This window comes from Vigna radiata, chromosome 9 (genome assembly GCF_000741045.1).
Source record: "Vigna radiata var. radiata cultivar VC1973A chromosome 9, Vradiata_ver6, whole genome shotgun sequence".
NCBI classification, from domain to species: domain Eukaryota; kingdom Viridiplantae; phylum Streptophyta; class Magnoliopsida; order Fabales; family Fabaceae; genus Vigna; species Vigna radiata.
The window spans coordinates 9908439-9922787 of NC_028359.1; the positions used below are offsets into that span (position 1 = coordinate 9908439).

At 27.9% G+C, this 14349-nt stretch overlaps 1 protein-coding gene across 1 annotated transcript; it reads right to left on the reverse strand.

Annotated features, from left to right (window-relative positions):
* Positions 1–7554: 7554 nt before the first annotated feature.
* LOC106773286 (ethylene-responsive transcription factor CRF4) lies at positions 7555–8454 on the reverse strand. The gene has a single exon (XM_014659991.2). It carries the CDS (start codon positions 8399–8401, stop codon positions 7601–7603), a length of 801 nt encoding a protein of 266 aa, XP_014515477.1. The 5' UTR covers positions 8402–8454; the 3' UTR covers positions 7555–7600.
* Positions 8455–14349: the final 5895 nt, after the last annotated feature.

Genomic DNA, 14349 nt, shown 5'->3' on the forward strand with positions numbered 1-14349 from the left:
CTTAAAAATATAAATTACATTTTTTATTTTTATTGATAAAAAATATAAATTTTGTGATAAAAAATTTGTCTTAAAAAATTAATTATTATTTTTCTTATGTGAACAATTTTTTTATTAATATTTTATTATTAAATAAAGTTTTCTTGACAAGAAGTAACAGTTGAAACAGTTGAACTGGAACTAGAGAAAATGTAAGAGTAGATACAGTTCTCATAGTTAACTGAACTGTAATTTTAAAAACTGAATCATAAAATAGTATACTGAACTGTTAATAAAAATGGATCAGTTGTCTTTAGTATAATATAGTACAGTTAACTACAGTAAAGTACAGATCAATTATTTTTGCCAAGCCTTAATTTTAGTGTACAATAATATTATTATTAATTTATATAAGATATTGATTAATTTAATTTTATATAAAAAATTAAAATGTCGCCAAGACCTTCTAAAATTTATCTTTAGTTTTGAAACTACTCATGAATATTCTTACAACATGGATATACTAATTATTACAATATTTGGTAAACGAAGTAATGACTTAATAATTAAGTCATTCCCAATTACTTAAATAATTAAGTAGTCCTACAATGTTTACAGTCCTATATTTTGAATTTCAATTATAAAAATATAATTACAATTATTTATTTAACTTAATTTTAAGAATTAATTTTTATGGTTAAGCTGATTTCAACACCAAATCGCAAGAATTTTCCACTTATCGATACCATGACGTGTGGGTCCTTCTCAACAACCATCCTAACTATCATCAACATCTTCGTAATATTCAGCCTAAACCTCTGAATATTGACCAACCCATTACACACTGATCCCCTTGTTTCATTATTATTTCAAAATTTTAGTATAATTTAGTTCTCCAACTTTAGAAATGAATGAATATAGTCTTTTTAACTAAAATTTATTAACTTTATTTGATGTTTCAAATGCGTTTCTCAATTAAGATTGAAACAAAAATGTGTCAAATAGTGTAAATAATTCAAATGTTATCATAAAATGTGCTTGAAATATCAAATAAACCTAACAAAATTTAGTTAAAAGGACTAAATTCATACATATCTATAGTTGGGGGACTAAATTAGGCCAAAGTTTTGAGGAGGGACTAATTCTAATTTTTACTGAATGTTAAAGAACTAAAAACATATTTAACCCTTATTTTTACTAAGACTATATTTAGATAAAATTTCAAATTTTTAAGAAAATCATATATATATATATATATATATATATATATATATATATATATATATATATATATATATATATATAAATTCAAAATTATAATATTTTTAAATTTTTAATTTGGATACGATAATTTAACTTCTATTACTTTCAAAAAAAATTAGAACATGAATTAACTTTAAGTATTTAATGTAACATAAGATATATAACTTAAGAAAGGAGATTTTAAGAAGTGTTTTAGTTTTTATTTTTTAGTCTTATTAGAAATAGAAATATGAAGTTGAGTTCTAGACTTATTATTTTACGATTTGATGTAAAAAATAATTCCATAATCTTTTATACGGATTATTCACAATAAATTGATATTGAATTTTTTTTTCACGTACTTCTTGAAAGATTCAACACTCGTTTAAAAGGCATCCAAAAGAAAAACCACAAATTTTCTCCAATTTCCTTTTCATTGAATGAAAGATGTCAACTATAAGAAGTGTGCATCAATGTCAAACGTAATAAAAAGCTTGAAAACAAAGCACACCTACCCATGTTTGGGTTATAAATTAGAATGTGTTGAAGAGATTGTGTTATGAACAAAAGTAATGGCTTCTAATAGAATCTCTTTTATTTGGGTTCTTCTCTTTGTTTTTGTGTTAGGTTTGTTATTTGCTAGGGCATCATCAACATTCAACATAGGTGATGTTTCTGGTTTTCATGCAAGTAAGTGAAATCTTTCATTTTTCTGATTTTTCTATCTTTTGTATGAATAATTTGTTAATATATGGATTAATTTGCTAAATATAAATTTAATCCTTTATGTTTAATATATGGATTTCTTGAATATATGGTTTATGTTAAAATAAATTCTTATTGTTACTTTATAGGTTCATATGAAAAATTTCAGAGTAGAAAGTTACTCCCAGGACCAGCACGAGGAGATCTTCCTTGTTGTGGAAATTATCAGCCATGATTTGGAAGTTGCATGTCTTCTGTTTGAAGGAATATAAGGAAATAAAAAGGTGTATTACATTGTAATTCGCTGTAATATTGTATTATGTTTAAAATATCTATTACCATTTTTAGTTTTTAATGTTTTTTTAATAGCTTAATTAAATATTAGTTTGATACATAAAATGAAATTGGAAAAATTTTGTGATGGGTCTGTAATATAATTTAGTTCTTAAACTTTAAAATTAAATAGATAAAGTCTATTTACCTAACCTTGTTAAACTAAATTATATTTTAAGTTGCATTTAAGTTTTTTATAATTTTGAACATACTTTAACTCAAAATTTAACCTGAAACGTTATTTAATATTTTTAAAAAAATAACAATATTGAATTAGGAGGACTACATCTGTATTTTTTTTTAATTTTGAGATTAAAATGTATAAAAGTTTGAGAAATAGACAAAATTTTAATTCGTATTCAAGTCGAAGGACTTTAAATATATTTAACTCAAACTTTTATATAATTGATTTTAATTTTTAAAATAATATAAGTTATTTAAATTGTATATATTCAATTATATGTAATCATTTTAAGTATATATTATATGTTTGCCAATCTAGAGAATAACTACTAATTATGTTCATATTTAATAGTTCTTTCATTATAGTTATGGAAGTTTCGAAAGGAAGTCCTTCTACTCTAATACACTCACCTGTTATGTATATATTTGTTATAATTAAAAAAAAATATACTTTATGTAATTTTTGATTGTGAAATCTTTATAGGTTTATAACAAGCCATTAAGTCTCAATTCAAGAGTTAATAAATTTGACAAATTGGTCTATGAGATGCATCAAAGAATGACACACGTACTTTGTCAAGGGTACAAAACGAAAATAAGACAACTAATTGTGGTGTGTACGCCAAAGGCTTTGTAAAGAGTGCTTATGATGATTTATATAGGATTATTCATAAAATATATGAGCTAGAGTAAATACTTTTACTTCTCCAAAAAGAGTAGTTATTTTGTATTGTGAATGGTTTGATATTTCTAGGAGTGATACAAGAGTGGACCTTAGGTATAATATTGTTGAGATTCAAATGAGTTTAAGATACCGACCATTTGATCCATTCATAGCAAATAATCTTAGACAAATTTATCATGTACTATATCCAGCATTTCACAACATCACCAAATGTTTTGTTTTGCCATTTACTGATCCATTGATAATTAGTAGCAACTATAGATCATCAGTAATTATTGATAGATATAGACTGTCAATAATTATTTCTGACATCAATGAATTTTAGCTCATTGGTAATTCGTCAAAAGATTTCAATTACCAATAATTCTAGTTTTTTTTTTTTTTTTGTAATGTTGGTTGCTTGTTTTATAGACATAACTAAATTTTAAATTAATGTTGATTTTCTATTTGTTAGACGTAAAAGTTGTTTTCAATTTACTTTAAATCCAAATAACATGTGTTGCCTTTCCTACGTATCTACGAAACTAATTAAAAGCTTTTATATCTATGTGTAAAAATTGTTAGATTAACGAACCAAATATAGTATATAATATTAAAAAAAATTCTTTAGTAGCAATATTTATAAATTGTATGACTATAAGTTTTAACGTAAATAATTCTTAAAAGATGAAATGAAAAATATCGGCAATGTCTTCTTTGTTTTGTGTTCATAAATCAAATATAACAAAAATAAAAATAAAAGACAAACCTATAAAACAAATCCTTCAAAATATATAACTTATCTTTGACCCAAAATTTATCTCGATATTCAACTCACTGATATGAAAAAAAAAAAATGAGGAATGCTCAACTCTAAACCTTAAAATATAGAAACAGAATTCTTATATTATTTTGTATCTTCGACATGCACAAAGGAAATTATAGGAAAATGTATTAATATATTTCACGATTATAGCAGTCCATAATATTGTTTGTTCTACTTGCATATTACATTACTACCGTTGGTATATATTGTCTAACGTTTGATTTTACAAAACCAAAACCGGTATAGATTATATAAATCAGAAATGAAAATACTGGGTGAGAGCAATAATAGAATAAGACCTAGAAGACACGGGAAGGAAGCGGAGAATCTTGGGAATTGAATGTCGGGAATAGATTTGTCAAATTAACCCACTTTATAGGGTATGGTCTTGACAGGGTCAAGAAAAAAAAAAGTCCTAAAAGAGTTAAAAAGTTCATAAGAGAAAATTTACATATCCAAAATCTAGCTTTAACATTAGTTGACTTGGCTCGACCTTCGACTTAAAATAATCTAGCTTGTCCTTTATCTTGGATCGACATGGTTCATCCTTTGTCCTCAATTAACATGACTCGACCATTGACTCTGGCTAACCCGATATGACCTTTGGCTCTAGCCAACTTGGCTCGACATTCAGCCTGTGCCGGCTCAACTTTCCCTTCAACTCAGTTGACTCATCTCGATCTTCAATTTGAATTGACTCGACTCATCTAAAAATCAACTCAATTTGACCTTTAATCTGAACCAACCTAGTGTAACCTCCGAACCAGGAAAACTCATTAGCTCCAACTTAAATCAATGCGAGTTAAGATGGGTTCACCTCATGCTAAGTCAAGTCAAGCTCACCTCTTGTCAAGTCATGTTAAGCCAGCATTTGGTTAAGTCATTTAAAGTCCACCTTTGGCCAAGTCATGTTAGGTCAACCTCTGATCAAGTTGGGTTAAGTCGATTTGAGTCATCAGTCTACCTTTGATCGAGTCATGTTTGACTCACCTGAAGCCTAGTTGAACCAGGCTCACACAATTAGTCTATTGGCCATGAATAAAATTAACATCTCATGGCTCTTAACATTTTAAAGTATGTGTATATATAATAAGAATTTATGAAAATTAAATTAAGCAAATTTTAATTTTTGTAATAAAATACGTCATTTAATATTAATAAATAATAAAATATAAAATTAAATATAATAAAGAATAAAAAAAATTATTAAGATATTTTTTTATTTTTTATTTTCTTGAGTCACTTAGTGTCTGTTTTTCTCCATCATTCTCAAATGTTATATTTTATTTCCAAGGAAAAAAAAATGAAGTTAAACATACTAATAATATTTTTCACTTGATTTGCTCCATTGTGTGTTGGAAAAAGTTGTGAGCAAATTGTAGTGTTCTTAACACCCATATTTTGATATCTTTTGGGATATATTTCACCAGTCATTGACATTGTCATTCAATTTTGGACCAACCAAGCACTAGGCTTAATGTTGAGTCCATATTTCAAATTCAAATGGTAGGTCCCCTTAGACACTTCAATACCAGCCACATATATATACACTGCATGTTGGACTCTCAGCATTTCCTCTACTTTTTTAGTCAACCCATGCCATTTTCATCAACAATTAAATAAGTCAAATGTTTTAGTATAACTATTATTCGGTATATGATAAATTGTTCTCATTATCTATTTACAAGAATAAAAGTAATTTATTTTTTTAAAATTAGAAAAAATCTTATCAAGATGATTAAAGAAAAGTTTAATTCAGTTTCTCAAGCTGCTTAATATTGGTAGGAGGAATGTACTAAAATTTGTTGAATAAGACAAGGGTATAAGCTATTATGGGTGTGACCTTGTGAAGGATTCCATGTGTAATTTGAATGAATCATTTTGGGAAAAACAAACTATGATGTCTACGCATGACCTTTGGAAAGTTCTTAATTGAAAACATTAAAAAATTGTAACTAGTTCCTTGACTCGATCCTTAAGTAGTAACTGGCATTCTTGAATCTAGCATATCTATGTGTTCTGTCCAAGAATCTAGAAACCATGAATCTTAATTTCTTCAGACAAAAACATTGGAAAGGATGATGAGCTTGAAGGATTCTACAAGTAGTTATTGCATTTGTCTAATTCTAGATTAGAGAAAGTGCAAAAGTTGCCTTTTTTCATGAAACTGCAACAACTTGCTTGTTGAATCAATCTTCTATGAAGAAAGGGATTTCAAAGCTCAGTCAACGTTCTGCCAAAAAATTGATTAGAGTGCAAGAATGAGGGAACTTTTTCTTTGTCAGATCCATGAACTACCTAAATCAGACCAACTTGCATGCCTGTGTTTCAAAAGGTATGTTCAAGAACAAAAAAATCAAAACCAAATTAATGATGGAAGCATGTCATTGGTCCCTTAGATCGTTTCCCATTATGATAGGATTATAAGTGTGCCTTCATATATGTATGACTTTGAACAGAGATGAACAAGTTCAGTAATATATAAGAAAAAAAACATTAAGTTTGATGAGGAATGGAATTTAAGGTTTATCTTCTAATTTGTTTTAGTATTTGATCTAAACCAAAACCAGTATATATATCTCCTATTGTGGTAAAAAAACTATAGTAAACTCACATCTTTAATCTTTCTTGTAAACTTTTCTGACAAAGATACTCTGTGAACTGTTAATTGATTATTAATCCTTTTTTTAAAACCCTTTGTGTTCATTTTTGGGGGTAAAACTCAATCTCTAATCACTGAATTGTTCTTTCTTATTGAGAGAGCTTGAATCCAAATTTCATTAAAAAAAATCAAACCTTTTTGTCACCTGGTTATAAAAGTTTCAAAAGGGTTTAAGGATTTCCACCTTGTGATTCCAAACTTGATGTAAAAATCAGACCAACTTGCATGCTGTTTGAGATGTGATGTTGGAAAGTATCAGAAAGAAGCGATAATGCAAGCCTATGTAGTCCTTCAAACATGGTAAAGTACATGAGAAAGTGACTTTAACATAAATTATAAACCTTCAAACATGCCATTGAAATGCTATTTGTAGACCATCACACCACACAAACATTTTATCAGAAAAAGCCAAGAGTCCAAGATGCAGTATGTGTGGCCCTGAAGCACTAAGGTGGCCAACCATTGAACATGACATGTGGACTCACTTTATGAATAATGCCATTTGGTTGGTCCAAAATCTTTGACAATGCATAGGAAAAAATATCTCACAACCAAAACTTGGGAGTTAGCAGATAACAAAGTTAACTGCACTCTAATCTGTTTACATATGAACTTTTTATAACCAACAAAAATGGTTGACCTTTTTAATAAACGAAATACAAGAAGATACAATTTTTTTCAAAGAAAGTAAATTCATAAATTAACACTTATCAGTTCTGCCAAAAACACTGAAATTCTATCACAATTTCTTATCAATTCATGTTCCATTTACAAGTTAACAACACCAAAGATCAAAAACTGTGTTACCACTTTCACATGCTTTATTTGCAAGTTTCATCGTTGAACAAATAAAGAAGAATCTTTCTGAATAAACTAATTACAAGGATACAACTTTTTTGAACAGAAAGTAAACTTATAGATTAACTCTACTCAGCAACACAATATGAACTAATCTCAGGAAAAAAGAAAAAGAAATATAACCCAATTAGAAATAATCCACATCTCATTATTGAAAAGCTTCATCACTGAAAAAACTATCTACATCCCATTTACATGATTCAAGATCCTCATCCAAAGAAACATCAACGTTAGAAAACACAGTAGGAAGAGGTTGCTCATAAAGAGCATGATCAGAAAACAATAAACTATCAACTTCATAGTTTAACCCATCAAACACTTCTTCTTTGAAGGTTTCTTCCAAAGACAAAGGTTCCATCCATGGCTGAAACAACAGAACAGAAGTGGGTGAAGCGCATGCACAACAACTCTTCGGTTTAGCAACACTTTCACAGTCTTTCACAGGTGGTTTGATGAGATTGGTGACAGCATCAGCACCTCTGAAGCTTATAGCAGCTCTGTCGTAAACCATAGCAGCTTCTTGCGCCGTGTCGAAGGTTCCAAGCCACACTCGCTTCCGCTGGAAAGGGTCTCTTATCTCGGCGGCCCACCTCCCCCATGGCCGTTGCCGCACGCCGCGAAACTTGGACTCTGTTTTTTCTTGTTGCTCTGTTTTTTCTTGTTGGTGGTGTTGTTCCATGGTTTTCTTGTATTTGGTCGAACAACAACAATCAGTATTATTGTTGATGTTTTTGTTGTGTCCTTTCGTTTTGTTTGCATGCACAATTCTTATCTCACTAACCACTTTCTTAACTCTGTGAAGGTGAAGAAGCTTCCTTTCTTCGTCTTCTTCTTCGCTAGAGGAGTCTGTGGCGTTGTGATCCGTTGCTGAAATGCGAATAACTTTGGGAAAGAAAAATTTGGATTTTGCGAACTTGGTGACGATGGTTTTCTCTTCGTGTTCTTCCATGGCAACAAGAAAGACAAAGGATTCTTCTTTCCTGAGAATGTTCTTTTGGAAAAGATGGTTGTTTTATAGCATGTTTTGTTTCTATTTCCACTTTCTTTTTCCTTAAATATTAATATTAATTCTCAGATTTTTTTTTATGGAAAGTGCGGAATTAATTTTATATTTTTTAGTCTATTTATTTATTTTATTTAATATATATATATATATATATATATATATATATATATATATATATATAAAGTAACAGAGAATTTGTAAGAAGATTTTAATAAAAAAAATACAACATTTCCACTTTTAATAATTAAAGAATTCAATTATTGTGAGTTCTTGGGATACAAGTAACATGCTTCCTTGGTCACCAAGCAATGGAACTCATTCACTCTCGTTCCTTGTGTCATCATCAATTTCTTTTAAGGACTACTTTTAAAGCTAATTATTTTTTCTGTTAAAAAATTAATGATTTTAAAATTAGTAAAATACCATTATGTTACCTGAAATATATTATAATATATATATATATATATATATATATATAATCAATATTAGAAAAATAGGTTAATAATGTTTATGTTTGACTTAGGTTAACTTAATTTGTTTATATAAAAGTTAAACTGAGACAGATATAAAAGAAAAAAAACTATTAAATAGGTTAAAATATAAGATTCTAAAAGTGTATATATATATATATATATATATATATATATATATATATATATATATATACTCTTCAAGGTTTATATATCTTTAATAAATTTTATCAGTGGTGATAGTGAAATGTAAAGAGGTCAACGTTTTAATTAATATCTGCAAAAGTTATTTTGAACAAGAGTTATAGTAGCTTGATAAACTTTATGGGAAATGCTTTTTATAATAAAAAAGTGAAAAAAAAATGTTAAATAATGTAAAACTGAGTCAAAGTTTTACCTTTGAACGACACACTATTATATGCAGTTATTGGTTTGATATCGGGATCGAGCAAAGAAAACTGAATGGTCCTTTATACAGTATCCAACGGTTATTTTATTATAATAAAATATTTTTATATATGTAATGTTTTTAAATGTTTGAAATTAAATTTTAAAAAGATAATTTAAATATTTTTTCTTTAAGAGCTTTAAAATATAAAGAGAACAATAACTTAAATGAAATAATTAATTCTAATAATATTATAACTTGGAGTTATAATTAAAAATATATATTTAAAAATTAATTAGTGGAATAACGAAGCTATGCATGTTTTTTACTAATTTTTATAATTTTTGTTGTTAAAGATAAAAGTGATAAAAAGTACCAGATAGGAAGTAACTATATAACACAATTTTTATTAATTATCTTTATAAAAAAAAAGGAAAAATACAAATATAAAAGTCTAAGTTATAAAAAAAAAATTATATATAACTATGTTTTGGTAACTGTTGGATAATATTTTTAATGTATATATTTCATTATTGATTTTATTTTTATTAATATAAATTATTTTAATCTTTAAATTTTGTATTTATTTTTTTAAATATCTTTTAAGAATATGTTTCTCTAAATTTTAATAATTATTTTATTTTAATAATAATTAACATAATTAAATTTTTATCTTTTTATCATCATTAAATAAAAGTGAACGGATGGTGAATGTACAGAAATGAATATATTTTTAACAGTATTAATAGTAAGAAAAAAATAATTTTTCATTCAAAGACATATGATAACATGTGATAATTTATTTTGTGTGGATTTTTCAGTCTTACATTATTTATAAAAAAATCTTTACAACTTTTAGTAAATCTTTTTTAAGGTTCAATTTTAATTAATATTTAATTTAACTATTGATAGAAGTATATATTTTTAAATAAGTGAAAAAAATTTAAACTTATAACTATTTTCTATGTAATGAAAATATCATTCTTTCTAATTTTTTCTGAAAATATTTAAAGGATAGTGACAAAATGATTTAGATTTCACCAAAAAATTTAATATATTTGAAAATTATAAATATTATTGAAAGTTTAAGTTTCTATGTTAAAGTATTTTATTTATTGTTAGTTAACTTTAGAAATTCGTTTCTCCAAAACTAGGAAAACTATTCAAATCAGATTGAAGTTAAATTGTTAACATTTTCATTCCTTAATTAAATTTATTTGTTACAGCTATGAAATGAAAAGCTAAAAAAAATATTTTTTTTAATATTCTTTCTCCATGTTTAGATCAGTCTCTTCCAATTCCTTTTTAAAGAGTTGAGAGAAAGCAGACAAAAATGGAAAGATTTAAACAAAGGACATGACACTCATGTTTATAGAAACAAAAAAATGCATAGAAATTGTAATTGTTTAATTAATTTTGAAATAAATGAAAATAAATATATTTTTATTTTAATTATTTAGAATCTGTTTTGAAAGGAATTTTGAATCTTGGAATAACATGGTTGTATTATAAATATGATATAAGTTTTATTCTAAAAAAAATAAAAAAATAAAAAAGTTATACTAATTACATGTGTTAGATATATATTTGATATTTTTCCTTTGTTATTTTTTTTATAGTTTTTTATTTTTATTTTTTATCAATGACTTACATAGTATTATAAGAAATTTACTATCTTCTTCCTCTTTTCTGTCTCGTACTTTTTTAATCATTATTTTCCTTATTTGTTGCTTCTCTTTTCTATAACAATAGCAATTTTTGTTTCTATTACATATTCTATTTCTTTGTTGTAAGAGGATTTTTTAAATATTCATCATTCGTTCTCTTTTAGAATCCGAACACTTTTCTCTTTGCTCAACCAAATTTTGAAATTTGTTTTCACTCACTTAAAAATGAGAAAATGCTTATATTTATAGGATCCTTTACTTAAAAACAAATTTTGCACTAGAACTATCAGAAATTTCTACATTTACTTACACGAACTAAACAAAGATTTCAATATTTGAGTTGAAACTATTTATTTATTTTTATTTATCGTAGCATATTTAATTTATAATATCACTACAAGAAAAATCGTAATTATCTACAGTCAAAATCCATATATAAAGTCAAAAATTCGTATATAAAAGTTCGTTTACGAATTACATATAGGCAAAAATTTGTATATAATACTATCGTAGATAGATTTATATACGGATATATCTGTATATAAGTTATATACTGAAATATCCGTATATAACTTATATACGGAAATATCCGTATATAAGTTATATACGGATATATCCGTATATAATTTATCTACGGATATATCCGTATATAATTTATCTACGGAAAAGCATTAGAAAAGCATTGCGTCATAAACATTAGAAAAGCATTCATTTCTCAATACACACAAATTACCAAAGGCGATTACATCACGATGGATCTAAATCTGACAAAAGAAGCAAAACTCAAAAGAACATATTATTAAGCAAATGAATCAAAAGAACACAGTACAAACAAATTTTTTTGCATCTAAGAAACTTTAAAGGCAAAGGAACTCACTCACCTTTGGTTCCTTCGCTAACGGCCTCTGCAACTCCAAATGGTATGTCTCAGTCCTACATACCACTGACAATCTTCTTAAACCGCCAAACACTAGTCTCAATTGATGTTTCCTAACACTTCAACCACGGCTTGCGAGACAAAGCACAAATGTGTCAAATAAAACAAAGAAATAACAAGATTAGGGTTCGCGATTTTCACCAGTTAACGATTGCTCGAAGAAAGAATTAGGATTAGGGTTTACTTACCAGATGAAGATACTCCTTCGGTGTTCAACTACGGCACCCGACCGAATGGGAGGAGATTGCTTGGTGAACGCCGAAACACCACATGGACACTTCGATAGAGAGAGAGGAGGCAGAAGCAGAGCACGACGTGACAGTGAAGAGGGCTGGAGAGAGCGACGATGGCTCGACAGAGGGACGACGAGAGCACCAGGTTCGACAGAGAAAGGACTTGAGGGTTCCAGAGAGAGAGACAACTCGAGGTCTCAAGAGGGACAATAGAGCTCAGGTTCGAGTGAATGATCGATAGGTTTCAGCTTCTAATTAATCATAAATATATATTTTTTAAATAAAATATTACTCAGATCCGTATATAATATAACTCCTTCTACTTACATACGGTTAATGGGAATTACATAGAGATATATCCCTAGATAATTTTTCCGCCATCACGCGCCAACGTTATATACGACATTTATATACAAAATTATCTATATATAAACGTTCGTATATAATATTTATATATAACTCTTTTCTTGATATCCGTACATAAATTTCATATATAATACCTAACTTATATACAGATTAAAATCCTTATATAATTATCCGTATGTAATTCTACTTTTTCTTGTAGTGTTGTATTTCATAATGTTTATTCTAAATTATCACTGTGTGTACTGATGTTGTGGGTATTTTAAACAATTGCGAGTATTCCTAATTTTATACATTCGTTATAGGGATAAATATATAACTTATTAGCCATATATAATTTCTCCAAAACTTAATTATATAAAAAAAATTTGCTTCAATTTATTTCCTAAAGTTTCATTGAAATGACTAAAAGAAATTATTCTTTACTTAAAAACTAAAATAATTAATTAGTTATTACATTTTAATCTCTTTTTTTTCTAAATTACAGTTTAAAATGACTTGTAATAATATTTACTCCTACAAACTAAATGAAATAATATTCTACTTTAACTTTAAAATCCAAAACATAAGTATGAAGAAAGAACATAAAACGACAATTAAGATGGAAAATAAATCCAACTGATGCTAAACAATAGAAATAATATTTATTTACATCATAATTTCATCTCAGGATTAAAAAAATGTTGCTTTTATGTCCTCAAGAATTGAAAAATTGACTTCTAATAAAACGCTTAAATAGCAGGGAATAAACCCTGTTATAATGCCATAAAGTTGTTCACATTTCTCAGAAAATCTGAGTTGCTTGGTTCACATTTCAGGTAAGCGTTGTCACCTTCTTAGAGTGAAAAACACCTTCTCTTCTTCTTCTTCTTCTTCCATGCACATTCTTCTGATCATCACCTTTTCTACTTTTCTTTAACAGCTTGAAAAGCTTTTGTTCTTTTTCTTTCTTTCAAGTACAAGTACGTACTTCGGCTACTATTTTTCCTTTTTCATTTACTTTTTCTAAATTTTATCATCTGTTCTTATTACTTAATCATACGTACCTGGTTATGCATGTTAAAGTTTTATACTTTTGAAATCTTGGTCCGAACAAGATCAATTCTTTTTCAAAGAATCTATAAAACTTCATTGCTATTTCCTAAGGAAATTTCAAGTCTTGTTTTGGAAAGATCAAGCGATTCAAAAGCTTTCTTATGTGAGTGATGCATGTTTCATTCTTGTCATTTAACCTTTTTCTGTTTCATCTGAAGAAACAGTTCGTGTTATCATCATTCAAATCCTTTTAGGGTTATTAGATGGCATACGAAGAAGAACCGGGTTTCCACTTAAGGATTCATGACATCATGGGAAGATGGATACCTGATGTGAGTCGTGGTGTGGATCATTTCATCGGATATATGAGGTACACTGTCACACGCATTGATGAGTTTGTGGAGGAGTCTCATATATTTGAGTTCTATGTATGGTGGACTCAGCCCACCCCGCCATATTATCGTCACAGAGGACGATGTTCTTCGTCTGATGGATCAGACGGGGACGACGGAGACGACGGGGACGACGGGGACGACGAGGATTCCGAACGCACTTTGACTGCCCCTATATACCCGATTGCTTTGGAGGAGAATCTCGAGAGTCTTGAAGAGCTTCACCTGTGGGAGGAGGAAGAGTCAAAAGAGCACAAGGATGAAGAGAATGATCTTCCTGAGATTTCTTCCTAAGTATCATGTTGTTAGGGTTTTAGGTGTAGTTTCTCAATAGGCTTTGTAATTAGTGATGATTGATCTTAGGGTTTTAATTAAAACTCATACATTTGATGGATATTAATTGTGT